This window comes from Artemia franciscana, chromosome 21 (genome assembly GCF_032884065.1).
Source record: "Artemia franciscana chromosome 21, ASM3288406v1, whole genome shotgun sequence".
Lineage (NCBI taxonomy): Eukaryota > Metazoa > Arthropoda > Branchiopoda > Anostraca > Artemiidae > Artemia > Artemia franciscana.
In genome coordinates this window covers 15,590,407-15,612,243 of record NC_088883.1, presented here as the reverse complement: position 1 = coordinate 15,612,243, position 21,837 = coordinate 15,590,407, and the positions used below count along the sequence as shown (strand labels likewise).

General features: G+C 35.0%; 1 protein-coding gene across 2 annotated transcripts in view; it reads left to right on the top strand.

Moving 5' to 3' along the window:
• LOC136040809 (zinc finger protein 830-like) overlaps positions 1–21,837 on the top strand; it is a 43,820-nt gene that overhangs the window by 21,592 nt on the left and 391 nt on the right. For both annotated transcript variants that reach the window (XM_065725140.1, XM_065725139.1), the window contains exon 5: positions 10,112–10,281. In XM_065725140.1, coding sequence (XP_065581212.1) covers positions 10,112–10,281 — 170 coding nt within the window. The remainder of the gene's footprint in view (positions 1–10,111; positions 10,282–21,837) is intronic.

Here is a 21,837-nt window from a genome sequence, read left to right as displayed (position 1 = left end):
GTGCATAATTGGACCATATTTCAAATTGGTTGTATCTTCAGCTGTGTTCCCCACTAAATGGAAAAATTTTCTAGTTATTCCACTATATGAAAGAGGTGATAAAACTAATGTTAAGAATTAAACAGATGTTGCAATAGTTTCTCTGCTGCCAAAGATTTTAGAAAAGATATTATAAATAAACATTTTGACTTGGATAAAAAAAATTTTTGGACAAAAGCCAATTTGGCTTCAAATCATATACTAAACAAGCAGCTGTACTCCCTTTGCTCAAAGTTAACGATTTTTTGAATAATGCTAATTTTTTGTGTCATCTATATTTTACAATATATAAAAAAAAACATTCGATACTCTAAATCGTTATATTTTGATTGAAAAAATGAATAGTTCTGGAATTCGTGATTAGTATTTTCCGTTTTTGCTTCCACAATAGAATAGAAAGCCGGGATAGGCTCCCTTGGTTTATTCAGGCTGTTCCTTTTTCCAGAAACAAGCTATGCCGATTCTTTATCGCCAGTTAGATTATAAATTATTATAATTTAATTGATGACTGAAAATAATATTTTTGGTTTTACCTATATTAGGACCTCGAAGGTTTAAACAATAGCTAGAATTACACTCGTCAAAAATTACAAGCCGGAAAAAAGTTGCCTGACTTTCGAAAAAAGGGGGGAGGGAAACTCTCCCAAGAAGACAAGTTATCTTAATACAAAATCAGCATCAGATTCAGTATATTAAAGAACCCTATTGTAGTAGTCTCATGCTCTTATCCACGAAAATGTAGAACTTCGCGTTTTTGCCAGAAGAAAGATAAAGGATGCATTTTATTTTTCGCCAGGGGTGATAGTATCAAACCTATGGCCCTAGAAGATAAGGAGGGGGCTCATTCGAATGGAAATTAAAAGTTTTTTTGTCTTTTTAAATGACCGAAAAGTTTTTACCATTGGAAAGTGGCGTTTTCTGCCATTTTGTGGCACCAAGCCGGAATTTGCCCCAAAGATGACCAAGTTGATATTGATTGGAAACTCTGAAATAGTCAATTGATTTAGAAATATCAGAAACTATACATTGAGCTGCAGGATGATACCTCCCTTATTGTTGCAGAAAAATGTTTGTGACGTTTATTCTAAAGCCTCATTTAACTAAACTGATTTGCTTCTTGTAGCATAGGCAAAATTATAACAATAGTGTAAGTGAACGTCACCTATTACGATGGAGTCATGATGGGTAATTTAGTAGAGGGTGGGGGTCAGGTGCTTCAAAGAGTATATTTTGATGCCTCAAATGTCCCAACTCTCATTGACCTTTCAGATAAATATAGCATGAGTTTTGTGGAATGAGGGGAGGAATTGATTTCTAATCCCGCTATTCTATGAAAATTTTCGGTTTACACCTTTATTATTGGTGCTAGGGGGAAGGGAGGTAAAGGAAGGGTGCCTCCCTCATTGCGAAAATCTTTTCTATGTAGTTTAAAATATTATATTTACATGTCTAACGGCAGAGACGGGGAAAAGTCCTGTAACACAAGGATCGTTGAATTGGAATAAGAAGCTTTTTTAAAGCACTGAGAAACGAGGGATTGAGCAGGGGATAGCTACGCCCATATATAAAATGATTTGTTTTTGTTTTTCGTTCTAATGTTGCTCCTTGCTTTCAGTTGAAAAATTCTAGGTTCGTTTTTAGTCTAATATAGCGTTGAATCAAATGGATGTCAAATTTTGCCATATCAGTATTGATTTTGTGATTGACCGAAGCGGCAACAGTAATAACGCTGGGAAGTAGAGGAGTACTTAATGAAAATTTAAATAGGATATGGACGAAAATCTAAGAAAGGAACTGTAAAAAAAGGGAAAAATCTTGTTTAGGAAATTGGGTGACTTGGATTACAACAGTTTTACAGCGTAAAACTGTTGAGAAATTCTTTCTTAGTCATACCTAATTGACAGAAACGCTCATAAATACTTTATTCCATTCTTCTGCTTTGGACCAGCCACACCCTATAAATCAATAAAAATGCGATCTCTATTTTGGAAACAGGAACAAGTTTCATCTAACTCATAGTTCAATTCTAAAGGATACTTATGAGGCTAAATTGTATTTCAGTTTATTTTAAATAATATTTTAAACTAACCCTTTGCTATATTAATTTATTGGTATTAAATTTTTGTCAACTTTTGTTGTATTTATTTCAAGATTTAGGTTTTATAGCTCTTTTGTGTTTTCGTCAGTACCTCTTATATTTTTGTCTACCTTCGTTTTGCACTTAAAAAGGCGTAGGTGAAATCTTTGCCAAAATTTCCTTAGCTTTTCCATTTGCTCTAGTGGCTGAAAATTTTCCTCGTTTTTTTAATGCTACTACAGACAACCTTTCGCAACACCCACTTGCCTGAGAACGGCACACCTGCGCATGTCCTTTCACCCTACTCGGCTCTGAACTTCCCATGTTGCTCCTATTTTTTTAACATGACCCCTTCTCACACCATTTTAGGACGTCTTGCTTTTCGTCAACCCGAGCTGAATTGCCAAAAGGCATGAATTTTGGCAAGGTATCAGCCTTCGTCCGTAAAACTTGAGTTGACCATCTTATTCTGTCTATATTTATAACCCTAGAAAGTGGAATCACAGCACATATTTTGGTATAGCTTATTGCTTGATATACGGCTATTCAAATGATTTCTTTTGTTTTTGTTTGCCCTTGGACACAAAATCTCTAGAAATCATTTAGCATGTCTTCCACTATCCTTTGAGCGCCCATCTCTAAAAAGCTGTGTTTAATCATTGCAGTGGCTTCTAATATTCTGATCTTAGTTCTAAAAGTTATCTCCCTACTCTTCCAAATTTGTTTCAATTGCGAAAAAACACCCTTTAGTGCACCCACCATCCTTGATAATGTTTTGAAGATACTAAATGAAACTGAATGCTCGTTTAGTTCAGCTTTCCGCCCGATCAATTTCCTTACTCCTCATAACATCATCTCTCCATCCTCATTTATTCCTAATTCAAGGGACTTAGTCTTCTGAATGTTAATTTTTAATCTATTCCTGCATCCTGAACTCTCAAAACAGTTTATTTATGGCCTTGAAATCATATGCGTTATAAGTATAAAAGTTTTACTTTCCTGTTAATACCATGTTTTTTGGGTTCCTTTTTTATTATGCAATGTAGCCTGTGTTGTATTACATCACATCTTGTTGGAATTCGATAAAGAGAAAGTTGAACAAAATGTAAGGAAGTTTATTTTTCTCCTGAAATGGCTAGGATTAAAAATGACTTGCCGAAATGCTTGGTTTATGTCATTTAATTTGGTCTCTTTTTTCTGATATGAGCTTTGTTACTTGCATTTATTTTTATTTTTCACTAAACATAATTATCGATCGTACAATTAAATATCTGAATCAACTCTCTATCTTGCTGAGAAACAAGCTTTGTTTCATTCCCTCGTCCCTTCCTTTCTTTCTTTTATTATTTTATATCTTGATATTGTTGTGTGGTCCTCTCAGGAATCAAGATTATCTTCTGCTAGAAAGGAAGTCTTTTGTTCTTGAGCTCTTTATTTCGGAAGACTGGCGGAAGGTAAATATCGTACTCAGTTGTGCAAGGTATGGGAGGAGAAGAGATATCATAAAATGACAAAAGCAGACTAAATAGAAGTAAGAGTGCTAGAAAATATCATGAGGAAGAAAAGAAGAGGAAACGCTCGTTGAATGGAGAGAAGGAGTATATAGAGACGTAGAAGCAAGCTTTAAGCTAGATAATTGATTAAACCCGAAAAGAATATAAATTAAAATGAATAATTCTATCCGATTTGAAACAAACATAAATTGTTATGCGTAAATAAACCTAAAACGAACTGCAGTGGCTTCGTTTTCTGGGGATGGGCAAGGAGAAAAATTATTATATAAACCATGCCCCTTTACTCTCTAAATGGGGACCCCTCATACCCCCTCCCGCGCAATAAAAATGCTGGAGCTACACCCCTGACGAACTGGTATTAAAATGAATAATCATGTTCAACATGTTAAATTACCATACACAAAAATGAGGCTGCCCACCCTCCCTTTACTGAAACAAACCTAAAGGCTTGAGTATCAATTGCCTTTTGCTGAAAACAAATATATTTTTTTTTATTCTTTCATTCTTATATATAAAAGGAATTTTGGCCGAAAGAACTGTCCTTCTAAAATAGGAAAACTAATAAGAAAGTCACATATTCAAAATATTTTGTCTAAACCTGTGTAAACTTGATTAGTATTTTTTTTTCCTATATATATATATGCTATATATAAGCACTATAAAAATATATATTTTTATATTTTATCTTTAACCGAATAATAATTGTGAGTGTGTATATGTATATCCCCCCTCTATATATATATATATATATATATATATATATATATATATATATATATATATATATATATATATATATATATATATATATATATATGTGTGTGTGTGTGTGTGTGTGTGTATGCGCGTGTGTGTGTGTGTGTATTTCTCAAAAAGGGCTCGACATTTTTTCCTGAAAATTAAACTAATTTTTTTTATTGAATTGAAATTTATTTAATTTCCTGAACCCCACCCTTTTCATTTTGTAGAAATTTTGTAGAAAGACGCTTCGAAAAAAGAACTTGTTTAGTCTATTTGCTTTTCGAAATAAAGTACAAGTTTAAAAAAAAAACTATCGCCTTCGCAATAGGAGGGGAACTTTCGCCCCCTTACTCGTAATGCATTTTTCCCTATATTTATCCATTAATATATATATTCTATCTAATGAAAGAACGTCAGCGATTAAATTTGTTATCATCTGAATATTTATACATTTTACATTAAGTATCTCACGTAGAAAGCTTGGAATTCTGGACCTAATCCTGAAGAATTTGCTGGCCAACACTTTAGGAGATTACAGTACCTTGCTACTATGCAACACCGTAAATTCAAGATTAATATTCTTATAACAGTGCATCGAGAATGATATATCTCTTCAAAAACTATACTCCTTCAAATACCTGCCAAGAAGGAAAGGCTGTGAAATATTTAAGATGAATTTTATGATCATCTAGCCCGCAATTTTCCGTGGATTCATCCAACAATTTTTTTCTTGGCGACATCTCCCTCTCCCTTTTTTGTAGATAAGGATAATAGTGTAATATTTTATGTTAAACTTAAAATATTTCTGCAATAATAGGAAAGTTATCACCCCACGGCATCCATACTGCAAGCTTAGTCCGAATTATTCCTCGGAATGAAGGGAGATTGGAGATAAAATTCCACCATCCTCCCCCTTTTTCTTCTTCTATATTTACCTGATTGCTCACTGAAAGTTAGCAAATTTGGACACAAAAATACGCTTTTTAAGGCCCCAAGCCTCCCCCGTCCCAGCCTTAGAAAGATCCACTGAGCCTCCTCCATAATAGTCGATACGCATGTACACAAACTGGGCTTAATTTTATAAAGCCTTAAATAAACAAAATCAGTTAAATAAAGCTTTAAAATAACTGGCAGTATTAATCATTTATTTTGTATACACTACGTGTATCTTTAAGAACGACTGCACCACCCTGTGACCATATGGTCTATAAGACTGGGAGGTTTTCTATATATTTTTTTTTCGATAATTGTAAATCGATTGGATAACTCAGAGTTCTTATTTCAGTGCGTTTTTGCCCTTTTTAGGACGAAGTTGCTGTTCTTTGCCACAAAATGGTGGAAAAAGACACTCTACTGTGGTATATATACATTTTTTTTTTTTTTTACTTGAAAAGGACACTAAAACTTTGAATTTATGTTGAAATGTGCCCTCTCCTGATATTGTAAGACTCATTCAATATAATTACTCCAGGGAAAAACAAAACAAAAACCTAATATATACATATGTTATATTATGTTATATTATGTTATATAATGTTATATATATATATATATATATATATATATATATATATATATATATATATATATATATATATATATATATATATACTGAACGTTTTTCGCAGATTGGGGCTTGAAATCTCTGCGAATGTATTCTCTGAAATCCTGCACCCAATGGTGCAAATTACATTAAGATCAAGTTTGAAGATCTTTTTTTTTGATAAATGGATGAATTTTATCAAGTTCATCAATTTTGATAGTAATCTTGAACTCTTTGGAATATACATATTTAGAGCCAGCATAAAACGGTAATTCTTTTAATGAAAAGGTTCTCATCAAAACTCCTTGTCTTTAAAGTTTGAATTGCTATTAGCTTGAGTCGCTCCTTACTTACAGATTGTTACCAGGATGAAAAGCAGAAAATTAGTTCGGTTTGCGAGCCGGTAAAGTTTCCAGTAATTCTTGGTGAACTTGAACTACAATACATCTTGGTGAAGTAGTTAACTTATTGATCGTAGTTTCTCCATGCAATAAAGTGTCATTAATCTTTTATTATCCACAAGCAGCAGCGGAGCTGTTCCACTTTTTCATTCCATAAAAGGTATATAACTCTCTTCATTTTTCTTAATAATCAAGTAGGAGATTTGACATTAGATATAGTTCCATTTGCAACAAATGGATTTTGAAACATAATTGTTGAATAACCTTAGCAAATATTATGAATGGCTAATTAAGGTATTTTACACACTAGCCTTAAGCAAGGATCGTATTTTCCCCCAAAACTGAAGGCTGTTACATAAGCATGTTTGAAATTCGGTCAGTCAAAAGGGTACCTAAAAGAATCCACAGAGAATTCCCCTGAAAAACATCTAACAAATCCTCCTCCGTCTTTCGGAGCGCCCATATTACTGAGCGTCTGCTATTCTGGAAGAATAGGAAGGTAAGTCTGTGAGTCAAGATTAGAATAGTTGGAGCTACAGTTATGACAGTGGTCGAGTATAGTTCTGAAACGTTTTATATCATTTAAAGTTTCATATCGTTTGAAAAAACAGGCCTTTTCGGGCCCGATTATAGAGAGAGCAAATATTTTCTCTCTTTTTTTTTAGCACCTCTTGCGCAAATGAGTTAATAACATAAGTTTTAAGACATTTAGAATTAAAAATATTTTTGGTCAATTTTGGATCACATTAATGGTCCCTATCCCCAGCCAAAAATTTGCTTGTACTTTGGGGCATCTTTGGCCTAAATATTTACACATGTAAGTTTAAAGCCAATTAGAGATATGGCGTTTCCTTGCCTGAAGTCGAGCCCCCTAACGCCATCTCCACTTCAACTATGACTCAAGGGAACATACTTCCCTTTGAACCTAGGAACGACCCATAAAGGTTTTTAGTCGATCTGACAGCCAAGATCAAACATACCAGTCTTTGCAGACTGTAAAATATTCTCAAGAGGCTTGCTTGATGGACTATTTGACTGTTTTGTGGCGAAAAGCCTCTTAAAAATTTTAATCCGATGCCATTGCGGGGCAATTTGGATTTCCCAGGGCAAACAAGGCACATGAGGGGACTAGTCACCCTCAAATGACTTTTGACCATTCAAAATGGTATTGGAACTCCCAATTTCTTCCGAGTTTTCAAGGCCGCCCTTGATTCTATTAACCCCCCCCCCCCCCTAAAAAAATTGCTCGTATCGCGTTAACCGTGATTTTTAAAATCTCTTTCATATATTTGAAGCATTGTAGTTAAAGAATAAAAAAAGGTACCATAGGGCTTTCAAACTTCTACTAATCGCTTTTCTTTGGATTGTCTCTTGGGTATCCAAGTCATGATGATCGGTCGGCACGTCTGGTATATTTGAAAGAGGGTCCATTTCAAATTTTTCGACCGATTTCATGGACTTCAACCCCTCTGACCCAGAAATTTATATTTGTTTCGCATTCCCCTTGACCCGGAGTATATGTCCTACAATTTTCCAGGTGAAAATTTTACACCTCGTTTTTTGGGAGGGGAGAGTGCCCTCAACCAAATCGTATTGGGGTCCCTCTGATCAAGGGCTTTCCGGATGCGATTTCCAAACTAATCAGATACGTAGGTTTTCAACCTGTTCTGGATCCTTCAATGTCCTCCCAGAAAAATGTTGAAAATCCTCTTAGCCCAGGGATAGATCCGTGAGAGGTTCAATATCATTAAACAGTAAGATCAAACATAGGTCCCTTTTTGCTGTACAAAACATGTTTTTCAACCATGGGTAAATGATTTAAAACCCTTGCCGATGCCACTGCGTGGGTCGTTTCATCCTAGGAGGTATATGACTATACTTTCTGACTATTTTGAGCATAACCGCTGTCTGAAAATTTTGATCCGACTCTTTGGGCGATTACGAATGTGCTTACGGGCAAAAAGGGCATAGGAGAGAACTGGTTGTCTCGCCATCACTTGTGATTCCTACAAAGGTGCTAGAACTTCCAATTTACGGTCGAATGATTTAATGCCGAAGTTTCTACCATCTTTGGTACAAAATTTCCAGGAAAAAAGATACATTAGAGATATATCGTTCTTTAATCATTATTCGCTACTGCGTTGAGTATGATTACCTGAGACTTAGTTCCTTAACCAAGCCCTTGAATGGCGGAAACAATTTTTTTCTTCACATGTAATCGCTTTTGGTCGTGACCTTTGTTAGGTATCCAGGGAGGATATCGGTACTTCTGAATTGAAATTCTTTGCTTGATTCCGGTTCAAACAAAGTGAAAAATATCCACCGATTCCCATAAAACCTTTCCGTTAAAAATGAGCAATTTGTTTAATTTAGAATCCTTGTATTTGAGGGTGCGTGGGTCTTGTCATTCATGGTGGCATATTCATTGAACCGTCTGACTATTTAGTGGGAAATGATGTTCCCTCAGTTTTTTTATACAGAGAGACACTAGGGTACATAGCGCACTGAAGGTTGGAGTTTGGGACGGGCCAATTTGCACATCCGATTATACCTATTTAAACTCCTTGCAAAATTCGAGTTTTAACAAAGTACGACATGCCCTTCTTTCCTACTAAAATGTATTATAACGAATGGACCAATTGTGTAATGTCGGGCCTTTTCCTGTGGTACTGCATGGATGATTTTCCCGCTGAAAGCATAAACTTACTTGAAATTCCACAAACCTCCCCTATCAATGTGTGAGAAGAGCGTGCCTTTTCTTTACAGGAATTCGGTTGAATACGGTCATTCAACACTATAGATGCAACTGCTACTAACAGGTGTCTTGGTTTATTAAGGAAGCTTACACGTACGTGTTACTGGATTGATCGTGATTATCCTGTATTATTGTTTAATTCAGTGTTTTGTTTCTTATTTCGAAATTATGTTAATGTCAACCTTCGGTTGTTTTTTTTTTTCTAAAATACCTCTCGATGTTTTTTGATAAAACTCGTAATTTTTGTCTAGGAAACAAGTCATTTGGCAACTAAACTGTTACTCGATCTAGGATCATTATGAATATTTTCATGTGTAATTCACTTTTCTTCTGGCCCATCGTGATTTTCCGTTAGTGCGTATGATCAGTAAGGTTAAATTTTTCTTTCAAGCGTTGTATTCTGTAATTGGGATGTTGTCTTTATATTCCCTGACAACGGAGTTTTGCAGAGGACTCTGCCAGTGTTTTTGCTTGCATTTTGTGCGCAATAAATTTAAAATATTTGATTTATTGGAGAAAAGGCCTGTTTAAGGTCCTGCCATTTTCGAAATTAATTGCTATGATGAATATGGTGATTAGTAATTAAAATCGTTATATAATGGCTGTGTTTTCCAGATCTATTGAAAATACTAAAAAGCTACCTGTCGAAAAGAGATCCATTTGAACTTTAGTATTTACGTAGTGATATACATCACTCCGACTATAGGTGGTCAAACAAAGAAGTTAAGATGATATTTGATTGAGGGGTCTCGATATGAAAAAAAAAAAAACAAACAAAACAATAGACGATGTTTTAGCTTAACTATGAGAAGTCATCCGTAATACGCTATGAGTGATATCTCGACTGGACTTGAGTTTTCCTTGGGGGGTTCTGTCTCGAAATACACGTTGTCTACGTCTTTAAGCGGAAGTCATGTGATCTTTCCAATGGAGAGGTCTGGACTGCTAAAATAGTTTAGTCTTCTCTAAGTATCGCTCTTTACATAATGTTTTCATCATATCTAGTTCTGTTTCTGCAGTATTTCAAGCTTATTTTTCTAGGCTAGAAATATTGAATATAAAGATCCAAAGGTTGAAGAATGGGAACGGTTTCAAAAAGAGATGAAAGAATTGGCAACAGTGTCAGAAACTATTGTAGAAGAGGACACGGAAGTGGCAATGGCTGACCGTCAGTTAGAAGAAATAGACGAACAACTACATAGGTGGAATAGGTATGCTAAAGGAAATTTTCAAGAAACTCGTTTTTCGCTTCAGTTAGGACTTTACCAAGCGATCTATTTCGTTTGCTAAATAATTTTTTTTAAATAGTTCTTCTAAACACAAGTAAAGAGCAATTTTAAAGCCAAAAATGAGCTACTTGGAGCTACTTATTGAGCACCTGTTATATTGCAGTAATTTTTATTAGGTACGGCCAACTGGACGAACCTGCGAGTGAAGTTTAGGGGGATCATTATTTTTAGCACAAAAAAGTTGGATTTGAAATGTATTTGTGCGCATTAGATGTTTCAAAAGCTTTTGACTCGGTTTCTCATAGCCAATTCTTGTATTCTTCTTCCAAGTTTAGAGTGAATTCCTCTGTTATATTTGTATACCTCCATTTTCGGTATGCTAATTTTCGTGTTCGATTCCGGTCAGGAAATACCTATTTTGATATAATCCCCATTCATTTTGGAATTAGAAATGCTTCTTCATATCCTGTGTTAACTAATATTTTTCCGTCTTTCTTTACATACCTAACTAATTTGTCTTATATTGCATATGCAGTTCGATTTCCAGCCTAGTCAGTTCGACCTAGTTTGCTAACAAGCCGTTAAAAAAATTGGCCTTATGTGTTGAAAATGTGAATATTTATTTTCTAATGCTAAGCACCGAAGTAGTGATCTAAGTTGTGTTTTTTTTTTTTTCAGTTAAGCTAGTTCCTGTGTTGCGTAGATTTAGCATTAGCATTTGCTTCTCTATATCTGCTATCCGTTCTAGTGCATTTTTAGACATTATGAATAAACTTAAAGCAGGTTATATTAAAGTTGTCGCAAATCATGGACAATATTCTCGTAAGGTCTTAGCTATTCCTTGGTCATACCACTAGGCTTTTTTTTATTATTTTATTTAATGTTATGAACTATGATAGGAAATGCTTCGCAAAATACTAGGGTAAAAAAGGACTTTTCCATCTTTCGGTACAAACTGGTGGTATCTATTATTTTTATTTAATATTTTTTACTACTTTGATGCCTATTATCGGGGCTATATTTTAAATATATTCTACAATACAATTTTCTTGGTAACTTTCAAAATAGAGCGGAAAATCAAATGCTTATTCAGGAAAAAACAGAACTGGGCATGTGAAGAGGTTCAGGTCATGTATCTTAGTCAGTCTTGGCGCGACCATTGCAGAAGTTGAAGGTTAAAGTGAAGTAGTATTCGTGTAAAGTTCCTTTCGTAAACTACTTACAGTAACAACAAAATTGGGCTACTTAATTTTTCAGATGAAGTCTATTCGGTATCAATCTATTTTACTTCCCCCTGTGAACGAACCATTATATAACTGTATTCTTGTTTCATTACATTGAGAAAATTTTTCATGTTAAACTTTTAGAGTTTTTTCCCAATCTAACTGCTTTATTGTTATTTTGACTTTCTTTTGCTTTATCATGGAAACTCCTTCCCCAAAAGTTTTTAATGACTAAAATTGATTTAGTGATCTAGCGGGAAAATAAAGCCCGTTTCGAACTAGGAAATATCAAAGTAATAAATAGTCAACTGACTTTTAAAGGTTTATTTAACGTTTAAAGGTTTATGTACACAAAATTTAAGGTGATATATCTTGGCCTGCTGTTTTTTTTTTTGTGAAATGGATAAGAAGGATAAAATACTATTTTTGTCTTTGCTGTGGCTCCTCATAAAACTGTGAAGTGAACGAAAACAGTAGAATAGAAAACTATGTATTTTAAAGCGAGTTTTAAAAGCGCCAAATGGGGAACTTTGGTTTTGTGTCAATGTTACCTTTTGTAGTAAATAGTAAAAACACAAAAAGTTCATGAAAGCAATATGCAACCTATGGATTGTCAACTATAAAATAGATACAAATGATTTATAGTTGGTCACTAAAATAAAGCTCCATATCCAAATACTAACCCTTAGGGTTGGGACATAAATTAGACACGCGTAACTAATAAATATCAACGTCTAAACAGCAATATAAACATTGCAGATCTTGTACCACCTAAAACAAGTCAAATTCCGCCATTTAAATTTATTAGCCCCCAAAATTCTACCATCTGAAGAATTTATATTAGAATATGCTACTTCTAAGTAAATACTTAGCGTAATCATTAAAAAATGGAAATAATTGGAAAGCACATGAATAATTAAAAAAAAAATTAATAGAGGTATAATAGTTTAAAGTTGGAAAGGTGCAAAAGTAAGGAAATTACATACAAACTGTAAACGTTGAAAGCAGACACCACCCATCCTCTAGTGCTGATTCTGAATATGACTGATTTCTGCTTATCCTGAATCTTACTGAAGGAAAATTGTAAGAGAGCGAAAAATAATCTGATATGAGCCATTAAATTTTGTTTTAACTTGTGATGCCAAAACTTATCTTGATTCCGATAAGGATTTGTATTCCGCGTGAAAATTATGAGGTTTGTCAGAAAAGTAATGAGACATGTTTTTTATTTAAAAACGTTTTTTGCAAACATTATTATTATCACCTTCCAAGTAATTCCCTTGGACAGTTAAACACCAATGAAAATGATTTTACCACTGTTGTTAGCAGTGCTGGAATTCTTAAAACTAATATGGTTTTTTGCATTCTTGGAACGTTCTCTTGGATGTTTTCTGTCCCGAAACGACGTCCTTTGTGAAAAAATTTCAGTTCTGTAGGAAGGAAAAGTCACAGTGAATGAGTTCAGCAAATAGGGGACTGAAAAGCCACAGGAATGCTTTTCGTGGTAAAAATTCTCTTTTGGGGAGGGGCAGTGCAACTTAGGTGTTGTCATGATAGGCGATCCCAGTGCACTATGGGGTTTAATCACTAGCCTCTGTTCATTTGGAAAATATGTTAGGAATAAACTTACAATATAGACATTGAGGAAAAGGAGGGGTTACAGCCCTATCATATTTTGGAAACGGTAATTTTAAACTGCAGATTTTCGTTTTTAAATATTCAATGAATGTGGTAAGAAGTTGAGCTTCAGCGTAAAGAGTAGAAGATTGCTGGGGATGACAGCCTGCCTCATCTTTAAGAGGATCCTATTTTACTAAGTAAAGCAAATACACTTAATTTGGATGTATCTAGTACCCTTCATAGCTACGCGTTTTGAAAATTTTAATTAAAACGTACTGAAATTAAATAAAAAAAATAATAAATAAAGACTGGAACTGGACTAACGGAACTGGAAGTTGAATTATGAAGAGAAAGTTGAACTATATCGAAGCACTGTGTCAGGAATGTAATAGAATATTAAGTTGAAACTTTCAGGGCATGATGAAGGGGATGTTCAACTGACTAAAAGACAACATGTGCATACTATTACTGCTACATTTACTACTAAATATAGGAATGCTGTTATTGATGTTTAAAGTAAAGATCGCCATCTTTCGGGAAGTTATGACGCTGGTAGACTCCTGGATAAGAATTTCAGAGAAACTTTCCAAGAATTGTTGAATACTAAACTGGAGAGTTTAAAATTTGACAACGTAGAAGATGGATGGAATAATTTTGGGAAAATAATTTATGAAGTTGGTGATGGTGTCTTAGGGAAGAAATTTAGGAACGCAGCTATGAATTTTAGTGTAAAGGTTGTATGTGTAATAGAGAGGAGAAGGAGCTTGTACAAGAATTATCTGAGTTCATAGTTCATAAAACTTTACTATTGCAAATTCACTAACAAATAAATTAAACAAAACTTTCGCGCTGGATAAAACCTAGGAGGGTTTGCGGTTGCGTGAAAGTCCACGCAATTACTTACATATTAACTCGACTATTTACTTAAACCTCAACTATTTAATTAAAACTATTGTAAATAAATCAAAAACAAACAAACCTAACCTGTAATATATATAAATATAAAATAAGTCAATAACTGAATTAAAAAAAATAATTGAAAATAAAAATATAAAAAGAATGATAACAAATCCAGTCTCCATCACTCTTCAATACTCAACTCCCCCTCCCCTCCCCTCTCCCATGTCACCCCACCTTTCACTCCCAACCCCACCCTTACCTTCCCAGCCCACCTTACCTCTCCAACTCCTCTTCCTCCCCTACCCAACTACTAGCCATAATAAAATTCATCGAATTCGCCCCCCAGAAATAAACTTTTAAATTCTTTTTAAACTGAGGTACGTCTTCCGCCACCCTAATGCCCAAAGGTAGCTCATTCCATACAGATGGACCAAGGTGTTTCGTTGAAAATGAAGACCTGGGACCACGACGCAAATCAACAACTATATTATCACTTCTCCTAGTTTCATGATTATCTAGGTCACTATTAATTTGGTAAAAAAAAAAACTCTTAAAAACATCAGGGGTTAAACCATTCATGCACTGAAACACAAATACTGTAGCTTGGTAATCTCTTATCTGACCTACATGAAAGAGCTTCAGGGACCTAAAACAAGCACAGGTGTCATCTACATCCTGGGCATACCTACCGATTGTTCTAACAGCTTTTTTTGTAGAACTTACGCTCTTCTATAGTTGCATAAGAAGTTACTGCTCCATAGGAGGCAACCGTAGGAAATATAAGTATAAACCAACGAATATTATATTCAATAGCTAGAAGTATTCTTTGAGGGAGAAAGTGCTGCAGACGTCGAAGTATGCCTACCCCACAGGCAGTTTTTGATGAAATTGCGTCACTGTGATATTTCCATGTCAGATGGCAATCAAGATAAAAACCAAGGTAGTGAAGATGATCAACTCGCTGAACTGGATTACCACATAAAGTTACCTGGCTAGACACATCCAGTAGTGTACCAACTCTACAGAACATCATTAAAATTGTCTTGTGAGCATTTACACACAATAGACTTAATGAAATGAAAATCTCCAGTCTTTCCAATGTGAGATTCGCTTCTCACCAGGTCCTTCATTGATGAGGCTAATATAGTTAAAACGGGATCATCAGCAAACGAGATAATACACACATCTTTTAAATAAAGACGCAAGCGATCAATATAGATGAGGTAAAGCAGTGAACCTAACACTGATCCTTGTGGTACTCCAGACGTCACTGGAAATTCTGCTCAGTGCACGTCATTCAACACTACTTTGAGTGATCTCCGCGAGATAACTTTCAAACCACTTTAAGCACTTTCCGCGGGCACCTAACGACTCCATCCGACTTCGTAGTGTTTGAAAATCAATTGTATCGAATGCTTTGCGAATATCTATAAATGCAGACAGAGGTGTTTCACCACTATTCATACCACTGCTAATTGATTCCATAAGTTGTTACAAAGCATTCGTCGTCGAGTGCCCTTTGCGAAATTTGAGTTGGGTCTCACTCAGCAAACCGTTAACCTGTTGGAAAGTATAGAGACGTTCGTGAACAACTTATTCTAATAATTTCGAAAACAGTGGAAGGATCGAAATCGGTCTCCAATTCTCAATCTCCTTTTTAGGGCCACCTTTATGAAGTGGTATCACTTTCACAACTTTTAGCTGATCAGGGAAAATGCCCTTTTCAAATAACAGGTTTATAATAAAAAGCAGGCACGATAGAATGTAATGCATTATTGCCTCAAACGCTCGAAGAGATAAGATAACTCCCGCAAAATTAGATTTCAGAGATTTTATTATTTTAAGCAGTTCATCACTTGTACACTGATCAAAGGCTAATTCAAAACTCTCACCTCTATTATCACATATAATGAATTTTTGAACGTGTTGATATCTATTTTTTACACTAATTTGCACTTTAATACCAATATTGGAGAAAAAATTACCAAACTTATTTGCAATTCCAGACTTATCATCAGGGACGAACCCTTCAAGTTGTACTTCATTCCCTCCAGTTTCGGCATTCCAATCCGTCACTTCATTTGCCAGTTCATTTATCCATGTTTCTCTCATATTTCCTTTGCTATTTGAAAACTTTCTATCATAATTTTCGGCCATAGCCTTGTGACGTAATTTGTTCACTAAATTGCGCTGTTTTTGAACAATTCATAAGAACCATCTGTTTTGTCATCTATATATCTTTGATAAAGCTCAATCCTTAGCTTTCTTTCTTCCGTTATTTCACTCGTTATCCATGGCTTACGGGTCTCCTGTTTCCTCACTTTGATTATCTTAATAGGACACGCACTATCATAAATGGGTAGAATAACAGACATTAGATTATCAAGTGCTCTCGTAGGGGATTCTTCCTCAGAAAATACAGGGGTCCAATCGATAACACTAAACTCCTCCATAAACTTTTGAAGATTCTGTTTTTTCATTAACCTTGCCTTTATTTTCTTCTTCTTTGGACTATGCAACTGACGCTTAATCACGCTCACCAATGGAAGATGGTCAGAACCAGGAAAAGCCACAGCATCAGCATAGAAAAGCTTCAAATCGGCAGAACGAACGAAAATATTATCACATTACTTTATGACTCATATTTGGAAATGCGCTACTTTTTTTTTATATAGAATTATCCTTTAATCGTAGGAATCCGTCCAGTAATGATGTGCATACTTCACTTATTAGATGGTATTTCACTTTAATGTCAGAAATCTGGAATAGCGAAGCGCTTAGGATTTGTGTAGCAGGGTCCGTTTTGTGTTCAGCCGCCAGGCCAGATTTTGTATGCTGTATTTTCTGTACATTCTCAGCGGATTAAAATTTCGACAAGTTGTTTCTGGTGTGAACACGAATCACTCTTTTCAGGGGCTAGACCACTTATGGACACCCGATTAAGTGGTTTCTTTGTAACCGGGAGTGGGGAAGGGGGGCGTTTGGATGGCTGGCGGAGACCAGCTGTGCGTTGATCGATTTTTGTTTCTGGACTCTCAAAAATTTACACAGAGTGTCATGGGTGTAGTCACATCCTGTCGGATAAGAGGAATTTCATAAATATTTCATGTCTTTAACCTGACACTAAACTTGCTGTTGTTGCGTAAAGTTTTTACCATATGATAAATATTGCTGAGCAGCACATCGCGAATTCAAATGCAATGATAATGACAATTCCAAGTTTGACGAATGTAATACACAATGTAATATTTCTTAGTCTCGGTGGCAGTCACACTACTCCCAAATTTTCTCGAAGTTAAATCATTCTGTGCATTCGGTGTATATTAAGCTACTAAACATTTTTATACCTCGTAACCTGTCAAAGCGGCATGTCTTACTTGTTCCGTATGACCTTACCATTAAGTCAGTGAAGCGGTTCAAATCAAAAGCATGTGATATAGATGGTATTTCTAAATATTCGGCCTGATTCCAAAGAACTGAAGTTCCATTTGCCGTTATCATTTCAAATGTATTTGGTTAGTTCTCCATAGTTCCTGACAGTTTCCTCTCTGGAACTGTTACATCAATATTGAAACGCGGAAAGGATGCTTATGCTTGTTCTTCTTATCGCCCCTTTACAGTTACTTGTATGCTAAGCAACATTTTCAAATATGTTTTACTTCTGTCAATCAATGAGAGCGCATTTTATGGAGAAAATCAATTTGGGTTCAAGCAAGAAATAAGTTGTGCACATGCCCACAGGGTACTCGCGAATGTTCTACGCCAAGCCTCTCAATGAAATGAGCAAGTTCATTTTTGTTCGTTAGATATTTCCAAGGCGTTCGATAGTATTGCTCATAGTCAAGCTTTGTATTCTCTTTCTGTAAATGGTGTAAACTCTCGTGCAAGAAAATATTGCAGTCCATTGTGGTGTACGTCAAGCTGGAGTGTTGTCACCTTATATTTTCAAGATCTGTATTGCTGGGATAATTGCCAAGATCTATCGGACGTATTTTATGGGGTTTATTGACGTGTCATATATTGCTTACGCAGATAATATTCTCCTTATTAGAAGATGCAAATCTTCCCTGTCCCGCACAGTTCAAAAGGCTAAAAAAGGTTTCCTTCATATTAGACTAAATCTAAATCTAAGAAATGCGAGTATATTTGTTTTAATGATACCAATATTAAAACTTAAAACGAACAGGAATTATTACGTATATGAGGGGCTTCGTTCCCTCGTCAATACTTTGCTCTTTACGCTAAAGTTTTTTTTAACACTTTCAAATGAGCTATTTATTCTAATTAAACTGCTTTTTTGATTCAGGGCTCATTCTTAAAGAATCGGATCAAAATTTGAACTTTGGCGTAAAGAGCGAGGTATTGACGAGGGGGCGAACCCTCACATATACGCAATAATTTCTGTTCGTTTCAAGTTTTAATTTTGCTCCTTACTTTCAGTTGAAAAAAACTTTCTTTTTTGTTTAATTACATACTGAAACGAGGATAAATTAAGCAAGAATTACCGTACACCGAGGCCTGTAAGTACCACATGGATAAATTATGTAATAAAATTGAACCTGTCATCGAAGACAATATACATTATTTAAAAATGGCGATTCCTTTAAGAACTTCGTTCAATTTTTCTATGTTCAGTTCTAATCTACTTTATTTTTTGCAACTCTTTTGATACTTGTTGTCTGCAGTGCGAAATATCCGGTCATTACTTTGCGTCGAACCAAAAATATAACTTTGAAATCTAGTATTTATGGTACATATTGCGCAATCGCCCCATTCAATGGATTTTTTTCTGCCCCAAAGGTGTCATTTTTTCTAGAAACTGCACGAATGTTGTATTTCCTAAGCTGAAGACATTCGAGCCTAGTCTATTATTCTAAAATTCCTCTTTCCGCTTGGCAATGTAACAAGAATTTATGTGGCATTGTGTTTGTGGTCAACCCCTTTTTTCTTTAAGTCGAATGTACTAATTTCAAAAGAAGGGGAAGCAGCGTGATGGGAAACCACCAGGAACATTCTCGGAGAAAGAAAAGTAATCTTTTCGGATTTTTCTCTTTCTTTCGTCTATTTAAAATTTTAGAAGATGACTGTGATAGGAATAACATTAAGGGATAAAAATCTGGATCACTAATCGAAATGCAGCATAAAGGTAAAGATGAGGAGTGCCATTAGATCTAACAATGTCACTAATAGTTGATACAAAAGTACAAGAAATTCTTTCAATTTTCTCTCCTTTTGTAGTGCTTATTTTAAGTTTTAGAAAGAAGTCTTATATTTAAGGGCTGAAAAAAAGCATACAGTAAATAGTAAAAGGATATAAAATTTTTTAAAACGACGAACTATTATGCGTCTAACCTTTCTGGGGTGGTAAAATGGATTCTTATGGCCTTTTGCAGTAAATGTTATTTTCATTGGAGATGCATTTGAAATCTGGAAGGGCGAATTATAATCTGTTTAACATCAGTGATACGAAAAAAAAATCGAAACAAATACTCGTAAGTTATGTAAAAGACCTGAGGGGACCTTGCCAAATTTGGATTTAGTTTTAAGGTAGATGTCGTGGCATTAATTTGTGAGTCTTATTCCTTCTCTTGAATATGTTTTCAATTGCGTATCTCAAAACAGGAGAGCTTAAAATTGAACAATGTCGAGGCAACTGCTGTTAAGTTTTTTTTTTCGCTCAATGTTTGATTTGAGCTTGTTTTGTTTTGCAAGCCAACAAACATAGACCGCTTTGTGGTAGAGAGATAGTTTTGGAACAGTGAAGTAGTACCTATCGGGTACCTTTCCTTTACCTCCGAGTAAATTGTGTGTAAGAGGTTAAAAACTGACTCGGGAGATAGAGCTTTAAAGGCCTTGAAATGACGATAATCGATTTGAATCTGGTCAGATCTCCTATTCTGGGGACATTTGAACAAGCAAGATATATTGAAAGGAGAATCTAAAGGTTGTTTCCAAAACTTGTGAGAAAGCTTGTGTGTTGCCGATCCAAAAAAGATCAATTTTCGCTTGAAGAAGCACTTGACTTGAAATTAGCTTCGTTTTACGTTTAACGACATCCGTTTTAACATCTTTAGTGAAAAGAAAAGAAATATGAAATTATTTATTGTTTAAATTATGTACTCAGGAAGGATTTATTTAGAATAATTTGTACATATAGTTTTATTCTAGTCACGATATTTACTTGTCTTCAACGCCGTCAATTCTTCCTTTCTATCTCTGCTACCAATACCTCTCAGACCGGTTCTAAAGCGTTTCAGCCAATACGTGATAAATAAGCATTTATTAATTTTCACGTGAGGATTGAAAAGTTTTTTTGATGTTCGAAGAGAGCGGGAACGCGCCCAGGCTCATGGACCATTGTCCATTAAGATGGGCAATACGGAACTGCGGCAAAAGTAAGTTTAAAACAAAAGGAATATAGGTATTTCTCCCTTAAAAGGAAAAAAAGGAGAGAAAAAAGGGAGATCTCATAAAGCAAAGTTGAAATGACACATAAAATTTTGATAAAAAACACTAAATGTACTCAAGTTACGATATTTGGGCAAACAGTTCACTTTTGTATTTTTTAAAACTCTCCCCTGGAGAAAATCTTTTAATTCGAACGTTTTAAGGGACTCGTGCTTATGCTGATAGACATTTCCCTTAAAAATATGTGTTTTTGCTCAATTTTTGCTTTCAGGCAGTAAAAACTAAATTAAAAAAACGTTGCTATTAAAATGCTTAAAAACTTCATTGCGCTTTAAAACCTTATTTGTCCGTGGATCATTTGTTTTATTGAATTTTTCCTGAGAACACAGGGATTTTATTTGTGTCTTTTTCATAGAGTAGTTTTAGTGTTCATAATTATTTAACGTTTTTAAGTTTTTAGACCTCACTGTTCGACATTTCTTTGTTCCATAATTCAAAATCAAATTTTGGTTCAACCTCATCCATCCAATTGATTGTACGTGTTCCTAGAAACACAAGTACTTGTCAAGGAATACATAACCTCTGAATCTGTTACTCGTAATTCGATTGTGGGTCTTTGGTTCCCGTTGGCATGTCGCCTTCCTTTGCATCTTATTAGTCCAATTTTAAAGGTAAGAGCTTAAGAAATGCCGGAGATTGATTTTGTCGTGAGAAAATGTCGGAGAACTTGAGAAAATCTATATGAAGAAGATGAAATGTCTTGAATGTGAAAGTATTGACGAATCATTTGGAAAAATTGCGTTTCTTCATGTACACATTTGTAAACGAGAAATGAGGGGGATTTTCCCTCTTAGACTATTCTAAAGGGTACCTCCTGCAAAACATCGTATGAAACAGGTAGTAGCACTGAAGGTTTGAAATGTTTTCTGGCTAAAAAAAAATGTAACGTGACCGTCCTTATCACCCCACAACAAACCGTATCAATTGCAGCATAGGTCTGAAATTTGTGCGGTTGAAATGGATCCTACTGCTATTTTAAGTTTCAATCACTCCTGGATTCTGATGGTGTTAACATTCCTGAATTAAGTCCGCCTGGGTAGCAGTCAAATTTGTCAAAAAAAGAGTTGGTAAGGCATTTTTTGATATGTGGCACAGTGTAAGTTTTTAGTTTGGATCAAGTATAGAACAGATTAAAAATTCTTTTTTTCGTGTGGTTATACTTGTTGTATAGACAACTTTGTTAAGTCAACTTAATTAATCAAAAACGGTCTAAAACATATTTCTCATAAGACTCTTGATTTAGTACTTGCAAATTGGTCAACTCCCGTCATTATATCTATCATCAGTGTCTCCCCCTCCTCTTCCCTTTCTTCAATGCAAAAGGAAG